At 44.5% G+C, this 13,329-nt stretch overlaps 1 protein-coding gene across 1 annotated transcript; it reads left to right on the forward strand.

Annotated features, from left to right (window-relative positions):
• Positions 1-10,614: 10,614 nt before the first annotated feature.
• On the forward strand, positions 10,615-13,126 carry LOC123449550. The gene is made up of 2 exons (XM_045126805.1): positions 10,615-11,850; positions 12,731-13,126. The coding sequence occupies exons 1-2, from the start codon at positions 10,662-10,664 to the stop codon at positions 12,793-12,795; spliced, it is 1,254 nt and encodes a 417-aa protein (XP_044982740.1). The 5' UTR covers positions 10,615-10,661; the 3' UTR covers positions 12,796-13,126.
• Positions 13,127-13,329: the final 203 nt, after the last annotated feature.

Raw genomic sequence — 13,329 nt, forward strand, 5'->3', positions numbered from 1 at the left:
GAAAATGCGGGAAATAATCCTAGACACGAAAAATAATCTAGCGGCAAATCCCTACACGCAAAAATATCAATGACCGCTCTAAAATACGTAGAGCTCTAAAATAGGCGGCGCGTGACGTGAGCAGGGGCACCGGCGGCGAACGAGCAACGGACGGCGCGGGAGCTGCTGGCAGCAAGGGGTGGCGCGGCTACCGGCGGGAACTGGGACTCCGGCAGGCGGGCGAGGTAGCTCCGACGACGACCGGCGAATTCTGACGGGGAGGTGACCGGGGACGGCGTGCTGGCGACGGGAGGAGGGGGCACGCAGGCGAGGCCGCGAGGATCTGCAGCGGTCTGCTGCCTCCGGGCGAGCTCGGGAGGAGCGGCGGCGCGATCCGGGCCGGGCGGGCCCTAAATGGGCTTCGCGGGCCCGGCGGCTGGAGAGGGAGAGAGAGAGGTGGGAGGCTAGGGTTAGGTTTTTGGCGCGGATTCCGAGGTAGGTTAGGGATGGGTGTCTAAAAATTAGGAGAAGGGTATTTATAGAGAAAAGGGGGGCTCGGTTAACCGGAATCGCGTTCCGGATCCAACCGTGCGGTCGGATTCGGACGATTCCAAACGCGGGAATGGGTACGCGGCCGTGTAGAGGGGATATCCGGAGACGAGAGGGAGAACGGGCGGCGCGGCAACGCAATTTAAAACACCGGAACACGTCCGACGATAGACCGGATACGGTGCCGCTACGGTCGACCGTTCGGGTACCAGACAAACTCCGATCGCGACGAAATTCGACAGGCGGCCTAGCTATAACTAATCACGACCGCATGCCAAGTTTCACCTCGATCAGAGAAAGTTTTATGCACACTTTAAAAACAGGGTTTCGAACGATGCCGCGGGCGCGTGCGTGTGCAGTCGGACTCAGAACGGACAACGACGAGAACCGGCAACTACTAGCGGATGCAAGTTTTGAAAACTGGCGGCAACGGAGATGCCGATGCAATGCAGATGATGTGCATGATGCGATGATGATGCAACAAATAAAAAATAGACACACGACGAAAACGGAAAGAAGGGGGAATCTTCTGGAACGTCGGCATCGGGCTGTCACAACTCTGGAGTAGTACGCGTCCTTGTCGACCTACGAGGTTTGGTAGTGACTTGATCCGAAGCTTCATGATCACTATCATAAGCTTCCACTTCAATTGGTGTAGGCGCCACATGAATAACTTCCTACGCCCTGCTACACACTGGTTGAAGTGATGGTTCAATAACCTCATCAAGTTTCCACCATACTCCCACTCAATTCTTTCGAGAGAAACTTTTCCTCGAGAAAGGACCCGTTTCTATAAACAAACACTTTTGCTTCTGTATCTGAGATAAAAGGTATACCGAACTGTTTTGGATGTCCTATGAAGATGCATTTATCCGCTTTGGGTTCGAGCTTATCAGGCTGAAACTTTTTCACATAAGCGTCGCAGCCCCAAACTTTTAAGAAACGACAGCTTAGGTTTCTCTAAACCATAGTTCATACGGTGTCATCTCAACGGAATTACGTGGTGCCCTAAATAAAGTGAATGTGGTTGTCTCTAATGCCTAACCCATAAACGATAGTGGTAATTCGATAAGAGACATCATAGTATGCACCATATCTAATAAGACATTACTATGATATACGGACACACCATCAGACCATGGTGTTCCAGGTGGCATGAGTTGTAAAACAATTTTCACATTATATTAAATGTTTACCAAACTCACAACTCAGATATATATGTTTACCTCCACGATCACATCGTAGACATATTATCATCTTGTCACGATGATCTTCGACTTCACTCTGAAATTACTTGATGCATTCAATAATTCAGACTTGTATTTCATCAAGTAAATATACTAGTATCTACTCAAATCATCTGTGAAGTAAGAACATAACGATATCTAGTACGTGCCTCGGCACTCATTGGACTGCACACATCAAATGTATTACTTCCAACAAGTTACTTTCTTGTTCCATCTCACTGGAAACCGAGGCCTTCAGGCATCTTGCCCATCTGGTATGACTTGCATGTCTCAAGTGATTCAAAATCAAGTGAGTCCAAACGATCCATCTGCATGGAGTTTCTTCCTGCGTTAGTACCAATAGACATGGTTCGCATGTCTCAAACTTTTCAAAAAACGAGTGTGTCCAAAGATCCATCAACATGGAGCTTCTTCATGCGTTTTATACCAATATGACTCAAGGGGCAGTGCCACAAGTAAGTGGTACTATCATTACTACTTTATATCTTTTGGCATCAATATTATGAACATGTGTATCACTATGATCGAGATTCAATAAACCATTCATTTTGGGTGCAAGACCATTGAAGGTATTATTCAAGTAACCAGAATAACCATTATTCTCTTTAAATGAATAACTGTATTGCAATAAACATAATCCAATCATGTCTATGCTCAACGCAAACACCAAATAACAATTATTTAGGTTCAACACCAATCCTGAGGGTAGAGGGAGTGTGCGATGTTTGATCACATCAACCTTGGAAATACTTTCCAACACATATCGTCACCTCGCCTTTACCTAGTCTCTGTTTATTTCGTAGCTTTTATTTCAAGTTACTAACACTTAGCAACCGAACCGGTATCTAATACCCTGGTGCTACTAGGAGTACTAGTAAAGTACACATCAATATAATGTATATCCAATATACTTCTGTCGACCTTGCGAGCCTTCTGACCGTTCCCCTCATTACAGAAGCACTTAGTCTCGGGTTTGGGTTCAACCTTAGGTTTCTTCACTAGAGCAGCAACTGGTTTGCCGTTTCATGAAGTATCCCTTCTTGCCCATGCCCTTCTTTAAACTAGTGTTTTTACTAACCATCAACAATTGATGCTCCCACTTGATTTCTACTTTCGCGGTGTCAAACATCGCGAATAGATCAGGGATCACCATATGTATCCTTGATATGTTATAGTTCATCACGAAGCTCTAGTAGCTTGGCGACAGTGACTTTGGAGAACCATCACTGTCTCATCTGGAAGATTAACTCCCACTCGATTCAAGCGATTGTAGTACTCACACAATCTAAGCACATGCTCAATGATTGAGCTTTTCTCCCTTAGTTTGCACGCTAAGAAACTTTTCGGAGGTTTCATACCTCTTGACGTGGGCACGAGCCTGAAACCCCAATTTCAGCTCTTGGAACATCTCATATGTTCCGCGACGTTCAAAAAACGTCTTCGGCTCCTCAATTCCAGGTCGTTTAGCATTACGCACTGAACTATCACATAGTCATCAAAACGTGTATGTCAGATGTTCGCAAAATCCACACACAACACTCAAGGTTCAGCACATTGAGCAGTGCATTAAGGACATGAGCCTTCTGCGTAGCAATGAGGACAATCCTCAGTTTATGGACCCAATCCGCATAATTGCTACTATCAACTTTCAACTAAATTTTCTCTAGGAACATATCTAAAACAGTAGAACTACAGTGCAAGCTACGACATAGTTTGCAAAGTCCTTTTGACTATGTTCATGATAATTAAGTTCATCTAATCAAATTATTTAATGAACTCCCACTTAGATAAAAATCCCTCTAGTCATCCAAGTGATACATGATTCACGTCGACTAGCCCGTCTCCGATCATCACGTGAGACGGACTTGTTATCAATGGTGAATATCACCATGTTGATCGTATCAAGTGTTGGAAATGTGCCCTAGAGGCAATAATAAAATTGTTATTATTATATTTCCAGTTCATGATAATTGTCTATTATTCATGCTATAAGTGTATTAACCGGAAACCGTAATACATGTGTGAATACATAGATCACAATTTGTCCCTAGTGAGCCTCTAGTTGGCTAGCTCGTTGATCAATGGATGATCATGGTTTCCTGATCATGGACATTGGATGTCATTAATAACGGGATCACATCATTAAGAGAATGATATGATGGACAAGACCCAATCCTGAGCATAGCACTAGATCGTGTTGTTCGTATGCTAAAGTTTTTCTAATGTCAAGTATATTTTCCTTAGACCGTGAGATTGTGCAACTCCCGGATACCGTAGGAGTGCTTTGGGTGTATCAAACGTCACAACGTAACTGGGTGACTATAAAGGTGCACTACGGGTATCTCCGAAAGTGTCTGTTTGGTTGGTACAGATCGAGACACGGATTTGTCACTCCATGTGACGGAGAGGTATCTCTGGGCCTGCTACTTCTTGAGCTTGCGTTGGTTTTTCCCTTGAAGAGGAAAGGGTGATGCAGCAAAGTAGAGATAAGTATTTCCCTCAGTTTGAGAACCAAGGTATCAATCCAGCAGGAGTATTAAGATGAGGCACCAATGCACCTGCGCAAAAACAAACAAACTTGCACCCAACGCGATAAAGGGGTTGTCAATCCCTTTACGATTATTTGCAAAGTGAGATATGATAGTGATAATAGGTAAATATAAATAAATAAATAAAAGTGCAGCAAGGTATTTTTGGTATTTTTGTATGTAGATCTGAATATATAATGTGTAAAATAGACCCGGGGGCCATAGTGTTCACTAGAGGCTTCTCTCATGATAGCAAGTATTACGGTGGGTGAACGAATTACTGTCGAGCAATTGATAGAATCGCGCAAAGTCATGACGATATCTAAGGCAATGATCATACATATAGGCATCACGTCCGAGACAAGTAGACCGATAATTTCTGCATCTACTACTATTACTCCACACATCGACCGCTATCCAGCATGCATCTAGTGTATTAAGTTCATAACAAACAGAGTAACACCTTAAGCAAGGTGACATGATGTAGAGGGATAAATTCATGCAATATGATATAAACCCCATCTTTTTACCCTTGAAGGCAACAACATGATGCGTGCCTCGCTACCCCTTCTGTCACTAGGTGAGGACACCGCACGGTATGAACCCAAAACCAAGCACTTTTCCCATTCTAAGAATTATAGATCAAGTTGGCCAAACGAAACCCATAACTCGAAGAGAATTAAAAGGATACGAAATCATGCGTATGAGAAATCAGAGGAGACTCAAATAATATTCATAGATAATCTGATCATAAATCCACAATTCATCGGATCTCGACAAACACACCGCAAAAGAAAGTTACATCGGATAGATATCCATGAAGATCATGGAGAACTTTGTATTGAAGATCCAAGAGAGAGAAGAAGCCATCTAGCTACTAGCTATGGACCCGAAGGTCTATGGTGAACTACTCACGCATCATCAGAGAGGCAATGGTGTTGATGAAGAAGCCCTCCATGTCCGAATCCCCCTCCGATAGGGCACCAGAACGGTCCCCAGATGGGATCTCGCGGAAACAGAAGCTTGCGGCGTTGGAAAAGTATTTTCGTGGCTCTCTATGTTGGTTTGGGGATTTTAGGGAATTTATAGGCGAAAGAGGTAGGGCAAAGGAGGCACGGGGGGCCCACGAGTCTGCTAGGCGCCCCCCGGGGGGCGCCTAGGGGGCTCGTGGCCTCCTCCTTGGCCCTCTGCCTTGGTTCTCAAGTCTTCTGGATCCCTTCTGTTATGGAAAAAATCATCCCGAAGGTTTTATTCTGTTTGGACTTTGTTTAATATTCTTATCTGAAAAATGTCAAAAACACGGAAAAACAGAAACTGGCACTGGGCACTGAGTTAATAGGTTAGTCCCAAAAATAATATAAAATAGCATATAAATGCATATAAAATATCCCAAGTTGATAATATAATAGCATGGAACAATCAAAAATTATAGATGCGTTGGAGACGTATCAAGCATCCCCAAGCTTAACTCATGCTCGTCCTCGAGTAGGGAAGTGATAAAGACCGAATTTTTGATGTGGAATGCTACCTAACATATTTGTTCTTTATAACTTCTTTATTGTGGCATGAATGTTCAGATCCATAAGATTCAAAACAATAGTTTAATATTGACATAAAAACAACAATACTTCAAGTATACTAGCAAAGTAATCATGAACATTTGAAATAACAAGGCCAAAGAAAGTTATCCCTACAAAATCATATAGTCTGGCTATGCTCCATCATCACCACACAACAAATTTAAATCATGCACAACCCCGGTATTGGCCAAGTAATTGTTTTCGCACTCTTACTTTCTCAAACCTTTTCAACTCTCACGCAATACATGAGCGTGAGCCATGGATATAGCACTATAGGTGGAATAGAGTGTGGTGGAGGCTGTGAGGCAAAAAGGAGGAGATGGTCACATCGACTCGGCGTATCAATGGGTTATGGAGATGCCCATCAATAGATATCAATGTGAATGAGTAGGGATTGCCATGCAACGGATGCACTAGAGCTGTAAGTGTATGGAAGCTCAAAAATAAAAACTAGTGGGTGTGCACCCAACTTGCTTGCTCACGAAGACCTAGGGCAATTTTGAGGAAGCCCATCATTGGAATATACAAGCCAAGTTATATAATGAAAATTTCCACTAGTATATGAAAGTGACAAAACAAGAGACTCTCTATCATGAAGAACATGGTGCTATTTTGAAGCACAAGTGTGGAAAAAGATAGTAGCATCGTCCCTTCTCTCTTTTTCTATCATTTTTTTTGTTTGGGCTCTTTGGCCTCTTTTTTTCATTTCATTTTTTTCCTTTTTTTGGTGGGCATCTTTGGCCTCTTTTTTTTATTTGAGCTTCGCTGGCCTCTTTTATTATTTTCTCACATAGAACAATGCTCTAATAATGATGATCCTCACACTTTTATTTACTTACAACTCGATACTAGAACAATGACGACTCTATATGAAATGTCGTCGTACAAGTATCGTAGGTGATTCTATAGTACGCGAAGTAATTTCGGTTCCTGATTGAATCATGTTCTGCTATGGATGTGTCCTGCTTTTGCTTTATTGACTTGGACAGCTACAATTGAAATTATTTTTGAGCGGCAAAATGGGCCCTTCTTTTACTCATCATATATCATCTTATTAAGCCTGGTCTTCTTACGGTGGTGTAGAACGGGGACTGTTGGACTAAGCTTAACACACACTCCTTGACGCTTCACCGGTATGATCGAATGGTGTCAAGATGATGGCTGTGTTTACTTTTGCCACCAATGAACAATTGGAAGTGAACTTCGGTGTCTTTTGTTGTTGTTTGTGTTTGGACAATTTGATGTGGGTGGATGTGCGCTTGTTCTATTTGTGCTGGGTGGATGTGCCAAGACTTGAGTTCATTCGTCTGAGTTGTGTGTATTGTGTTTGTAACCCCAGCAGGGTATTTATGTTATACCTAGGGAACTAAGGCAAGGGAGATGTATTAGAAGGTATGCATGAACATGCTATGTGGTGACAGTAACTTATGAGTTTGTAGACTTCAGTAGTTGAATTCTAAACCTGAGTATTGCCCTAGCAACTGCACTCTGCACAACCAATGTTCCAACATAATGTAGCCATGCTTATCGCTGGCCATGGCAAAATAACAATATAGGATTGGTGTGGCTCCATGGTTTGGGTGGCCAACGATGGAATCATTGGAACTAATCGGCGTTTGAGCTATTTTTTGAGCAAAACGTCGCGCAACGGTGCGGCTGGGAAGGGACGCATTGCAAGCTTTACTGTGTGACTTGATGCCCCGGTCTGATGGCGGCGGTGTTATGAATAGTTTAGGCCTGCCTATGATGATCATGACTTGCTTGCCTATGATGATCATGACTTCGAGGAAGAGTATGAAAGGCAACACAACATTGTTGGTGACGTAGAGGCTCAAATAAGGCATTAGGACATGGATCCTGACATTATCTATCAGTGTGCTTGTGTGGATGACTCGGATGATGAAGGCCCGATGAATGAGTTGGACGAGGATGGCTTCACTGAGAAAGAAGCAGAGTGGTACACAAAAAACACCGGTAGGGATCACAAAGTTCCTTTGTTTTGTGATGTTAGCCTTGCAGATAAGGCTATTCTCGACGGTGGCATGAGCAAGACAATTGAGGCTAGACAGTTCCCAAGTAGTACACCCGGCGAGATTTTGATGTCTCGCATAAGGAAATGTTTGATGTTCGAGCGCATGCTAGAATTGAAGATGTGGTTGTGTGAGTATGTTGTCAAACACCACAGGCCTTTAATAGTTGTTCAGTCGGACTGCAAAAAGCGATACACCATGAAATGTGAGGTAGAAATATGCAAATGGAAAGTCAATGGAAGAATCACGAAAGATGGTTGGTGGAAGATAACAAGTTGCAAAGCCACTCACCAATGCACATCGCCGACCGTAGAAGCACGGAAGACACACCGTCAGCTAACCTCGGAATTCATTGGTTATAAATACCAGAAACATATAGCCGAGGATCCAACATTAAAGTGAAGTTGTTGATGAGTTGGGTTGAAGATAAGTTTGGATATCACTTGGGTCAAATGATTCCATAAGTAAGCTCTGGCGTGCATCTCCACGACAGCCGGACTAGCATTATCTGGGGACTCATAAAAATGTTGTTGCAGCCATGAAAATAACACCCCGGATGGGCTAGGATCTTTCTTGGCTTCATGAATCCACGGTGGTGGTTCAACACCAACCAAACCTGCAACACGTTGTTGCCATCCCTCAGACTTCACCTTCCCGGTTAGAGCCCTGCCCTCGATCGGTAGCTTGGAGATCATCGCAATATCCTCCAAAGTGATGGTCATCTCACCAAAAGCAAGGTGAAAAGAGCGCGTCTCCGACCTCCAACGGTTCGTAAGGGCGGTAATGACCGTCGAGTTCAGCCATGGTGGTGTGCCTTTAAAGTTGAGCACAAACTGGAGAAGATCCATTCTTCTGTAATAAGGCTCGTAGCGACGGTCATATAAAAGAGATTCACGCGGGTTGTGCCCCCTCAACTGAAGAACTGGTGGAACCTAAAAAAACACAATTTTGAAACTTCTCTCAACTTGTCACAATATGAAAACCAAACAACGTAGATGCATAATTACCTTCCCTCTTTCCACTAGCACATCACGATGCTCCTGCTCATAAAAATCATCAAGGCCTGGATATTTACCCGTCTCAAACATCCTACATAATAAATTTACGAATAAATAATATTAGGATTCAACATAATACATTTTTTTCTATATCTAGATCCTATACTACATTACAAACAAATCATAAGCAACTACTTTTAACACAAGTAGTATATTCTTCAACATAAATCTTGACTCAAAAAAATGGATCTACACTAATCTTGACTAAAAAATGCATCTACAATAATCAATCTTGACTGAAAATAATTGGAGGAATAAAAGGAGAATACCTCAAGCAACTTGGGGACGGTTCGATCTACTGCTTTCGATGGTAAAAATGAAAGATCAGGGTTGGATTTGGTGAAGAAGGAGAGAGGGGCGAGGGGCAGTTCTTCTACCGCGTGAGGAAGAAGAAGGGGCTGTGAGTGGGCTGAGTCCCACCCGCGGCCCCAGGCGGTTCATTTAATCCACCCGAGAAACGTCAAAGGCACTGACATTGCTGGAAACGCATACGGGTTCGGCGTTTCTTGCCTTCCACATCATCACGCAACACGTGCTCGGCCTGGCAGTGGGCTAGGTCAGCAACGTATACAGGTTCGACGTTTCTATGCACATTGGCAACACCGCGGCCTCTGGCGTTGCTAAAAGGATCAGATCGTGAAATTTTTCCCTGCCAAGTTCAGTCTGTGACGAACGTCATCCCCAAGGTCAAAACAGTGATTTCGGCCTGCATGGAATAGGGTCTTCCCGTGTCGTCCGTGTTCTGGTGATGCTATCCTTCACCAGGTCAGTGAACCAGGTAGTACTAAAGTTGCTGCCATTAACTTCATATGCATGCATTTTTTACTTATATAATGTTTATATATAAAAATGTGTTTTGAGTCATAAATTTGTAAGATATTGTGTCTTTTTCAAATTCGCGTTAACTTTGGTTATTGTGGTATATACCAAACTGTACCAAAATTATTTGGTATATACCAAAATTGGATCGTATTTACCGAAGTAACAACACCGTACAAAACAAAAACCCATATAAAATGGACCATCTAAACCAAATAAACCGAATGTACAAAGTCAAGAGTGTGTGCTACTTAAATATATAGTCTTTGGCCTTTCCACAAGAAAAGGATTTTGTGTAAGTGCAAATGGGACAAGAAAATCTGATTCGACAACTCTCAACAGTTAACAGGAAAATAAATATACTTCAAAATCGATTAAGCTCTATTTTCTTCTTGTATTCATATTCACACGATCGACAAGATTGTAGGTTCTTCCAAGTCGCATTTTTTTAGTAAGATCCATGGCTATCTTCACTTTTTACCTTTTATGAAATTCTTTTAGAAGATTTACCATTTACTCCCTTTGTACTACAACTACAAATGTTTTGGCACAGAGGAAGTAATTTTTTTGTAGAACTTTCCTTTGGAGATTTTCTAGAAGTTCTACCTTTTTTTAGAGAATTCTAGGTTTATTTAGTTTTTTTTGGAGCAAATCTAGGTTTATTTAGTGGAATCTACAAAGACATTGAGACAATAGTGGAATCTACAATTGATTCGGAAGATGCAACAGGCCATCGGCCCAGCCCATTTCTCACAGAAAACCCAATCCCACGCAGCGCCTCTCTCCCCAGAAAGAAGAATGAAAAATAAATAAATAAAAGGGAAAGCTCGACGCCGCGGCGGTGCCTCGCTCGACTTCACTTCACCACCGAATGCGCCCCCAAAACCAAATCCCTCGACAAAAATCCCCAATCCTCATGGCGACGAGCCCGCCTCCGCCGCGCCACGGCCCCCACCCGCCGCCGGAGCTGCCAGAGGACGTCATGCGCGAGATCCTCCTGCGCGTGCCGGCGGACGACCCCGCGAGCCTCGTCCGCGCCGCCGCCGCCTGCAAGAGCTGGCGAGGCATGGTCTCGGACCCCGAGTTCGCCCCCGCCTACCGCCTGCTCGGCGGCGCGCCGCCCATGCTGGGCTTCCTCTACGACGACCGTCGGAAGTACTGGATCTCCCACTTCCTCCCCACCGCGACCTCCCCCCCGCTGGCCGCCCGCGACCTCGAGCACTGGCACGCCCTCGACTCCCGGCACGGCCTCGCCCTCTTCTACGCCCCTAGAAGCGACGCGCACTTCGTCGTCTGCGACCTCGTCACCGGCGAGCGCTGGGAAATCCGCGCCGACCCCAAGTGCTACGACATCATGTGGTCGAATTTGCTGTCCGACAGGCGTCTGCTTGAGAACGATGAAATATCCTGCAATGCTTCCGTGCTCTGCGCCAAGGATGGGTGCGACCACCTTGACTGTCATGGCGGCCCTTTCCTCGTGGCCTTGGTGGGCCACGACGTGGAAGGGCACCGGTACATGAACTACGCCGCCGTCTACTCGTCAGTTACTCGCGAGTGGAGCGAGGTGACCTCCGTTGAGCAAGTGCATACAATCAATGGCACGGGGCACAGTGCTGTTGTGGGGAACAATGTCTATGTTCCCTGCGTGGAGGATGACAGTGTCGTGGTGTACAACACGCGTGACAAAGAGCTATCTGTGATCAAGGTGCCGCTTGAGGAGCAGCAGCCGTACCTTGACCTCATGGGGTTAGAGGATGGCATGCTGCTGTTTGCGTCTGTGCTGAAGCCTAGGCTCTACCTATGGTCAATGGAGGCTGGTCCCAGAGGAGCCGCGGGATGGGCGCGACGCAGGGTCATCGAGCTCGGGTCGTTGCTCCCTCTTCCTGTCCTCGAGGACAAGTTGGACGTGTCGGCGGTTGGTTTTGCGGAAGGTGTTGGTGTCATCTTCATGAAGACAAGGGCTGGGTTGTACAAAATCGAGCTCGAATCAGGGAAAAGCGACCAGGTGCACGGAGGGTGCATCGATAAGGTCATGCCCTACATGAGCTTCTACACTGGAGGTACAGACCAACTGTTTTCAAACATGCACATTAAGTCATGAACACGAGGCACACCATCGACTATTCTTATTGCTTGTAGCCTAGATTGTTGAATATTTTAAGTCCAAGAGTTCCTAGTGTGGTGTGTGATTCCTAAACATCGATGAGCATGTAGATTTTTTTCTTCTATATTTCTGCATAACTAGATATATATCTTTATGTGGGTCTTCTCGTATTTTTCTGGTTTCTGGGTGATTTGTAGAGATGTAGGAAGTAGGAACTCATTCTTTGTGCTGTTATACTATTCAGTTGTTGAGTCGTGCTGCAGACCTGGGTAATTATAGGCAGCCATGAGTAACCCGTGATTTTTCATGCTATGTTCTCTTCTGTCGATAGAAGCCAAAGAAAAATATACAATAATAGTTGTGTGGAATTGGCGTTGGGCAGATTAACTAGGCAGCTGTCTCAAGAATTTATGTTTCATTGGCTGCGCTATTATATGTTGCGTTGGTTGGCTTTACTAGCCGGTAAGCCTTAGTTGAAACTTTGCTGATCATGTCCTAAGATTGGCAAGAGCAGTTTGCAAATCAGTTAATTGATGAGAGCTTTGCTGTGAGCCAAGAGGTCTCCCGCACCCAAACATCCTTGTGTTGTTTTGGATAGGATAACCTAGTCCCAGGCATGTACTAGGCACTTGCCCGCGAGCCTGCCCGAATGAAAAATACGATTTCATTGTTGCGCACTTCCAGCATTGTACGTCCAGATTGAACCTCGTTGTGATGTGGATGCTTCCTGCTATCGCTTCGTTGATTTGGTCTGCTAGAAATGAAATAATTTTGAGGGCAGTGTGCTCCTCTCTACTCATCATGTCATCTTATGAAGCCTGTCTCTTATGGTGCAGCATGGGGGCCCTTGAAAGCATCTGATGAAGCTTCACGTACAGTTGCTGGTGCCACAACGATATAACCAAATGGCGTCAGGACTTGGGTTCACGTTTTCTGCACTGGAAGATTCTGAAGTGAACCTCGGTCTCATGTCCTGCTGGTAGTGCTGAACAGTTTGGTTAGGGTGGATGCACTATATTTTCTATTTGTGCTTGTGCCATAAACTTGAGTTTGTTTGTTCGTCCGAGGTGAGTGTAGCTCAAGCTGACTGTCAGGAGATATTTTAGTGATCAGTTGATGGTTTTGTGGATTGGTGCAAATTTCTTGGCCTCCGTCATTGGCTGTTAGAGATGATGTTATTGTCTTTGAGAATTCACTCTTCTGAGATTTCTGCAGTAACAAATTTCCTAAAAGCCCCGCCAGGGTTCATGTGTTCCTGTGGCTTCACGCCATGAACAATGTGGCTAAGAGACAGATCATTAGTGATAAAACTCGTCTTTTTGGTGCAATTTCTCACTTGTCTGTTGGATGGCCTGTGGTCAAGCTGTGGTGGCCTGATCCTTGTGAATTTGTTCAGCTCTCAGCAATAACACGTTCTGTTATTCTGCTTTGTACA

The sequence above is a fragment of the Hordeum vulgare genome, chromosome 4H (assembly GCF_904849725.1).
Source record: "Hordeum vulgare subsp. vulgare chromosome 4H, MorexV3_pseudomolecules_assembly, whole genome shotgun sequence".
NCBI lineage: Eukaryota > Viridiplantae > Streptophyta > Magnoliopsida > Poales > Poaceae > Hordeum > Hordeum vulgare.

Coding starts and splice junctions, on each gene's coding strand:
- LOC123449550 (XM_045126805.1), top strand. CDS start 10,662: ATGCGCCCCCAAAACCAAATCCCTCGACAAAAATCCCCAATCCTCATG. Junction 11,851..12,730: donor CATGAGCTTCTACACTGGAG/GTACAGACCAAC, acceptor CTTATGGTGCAG/CATGGGGGCCCTTGAAAGCA.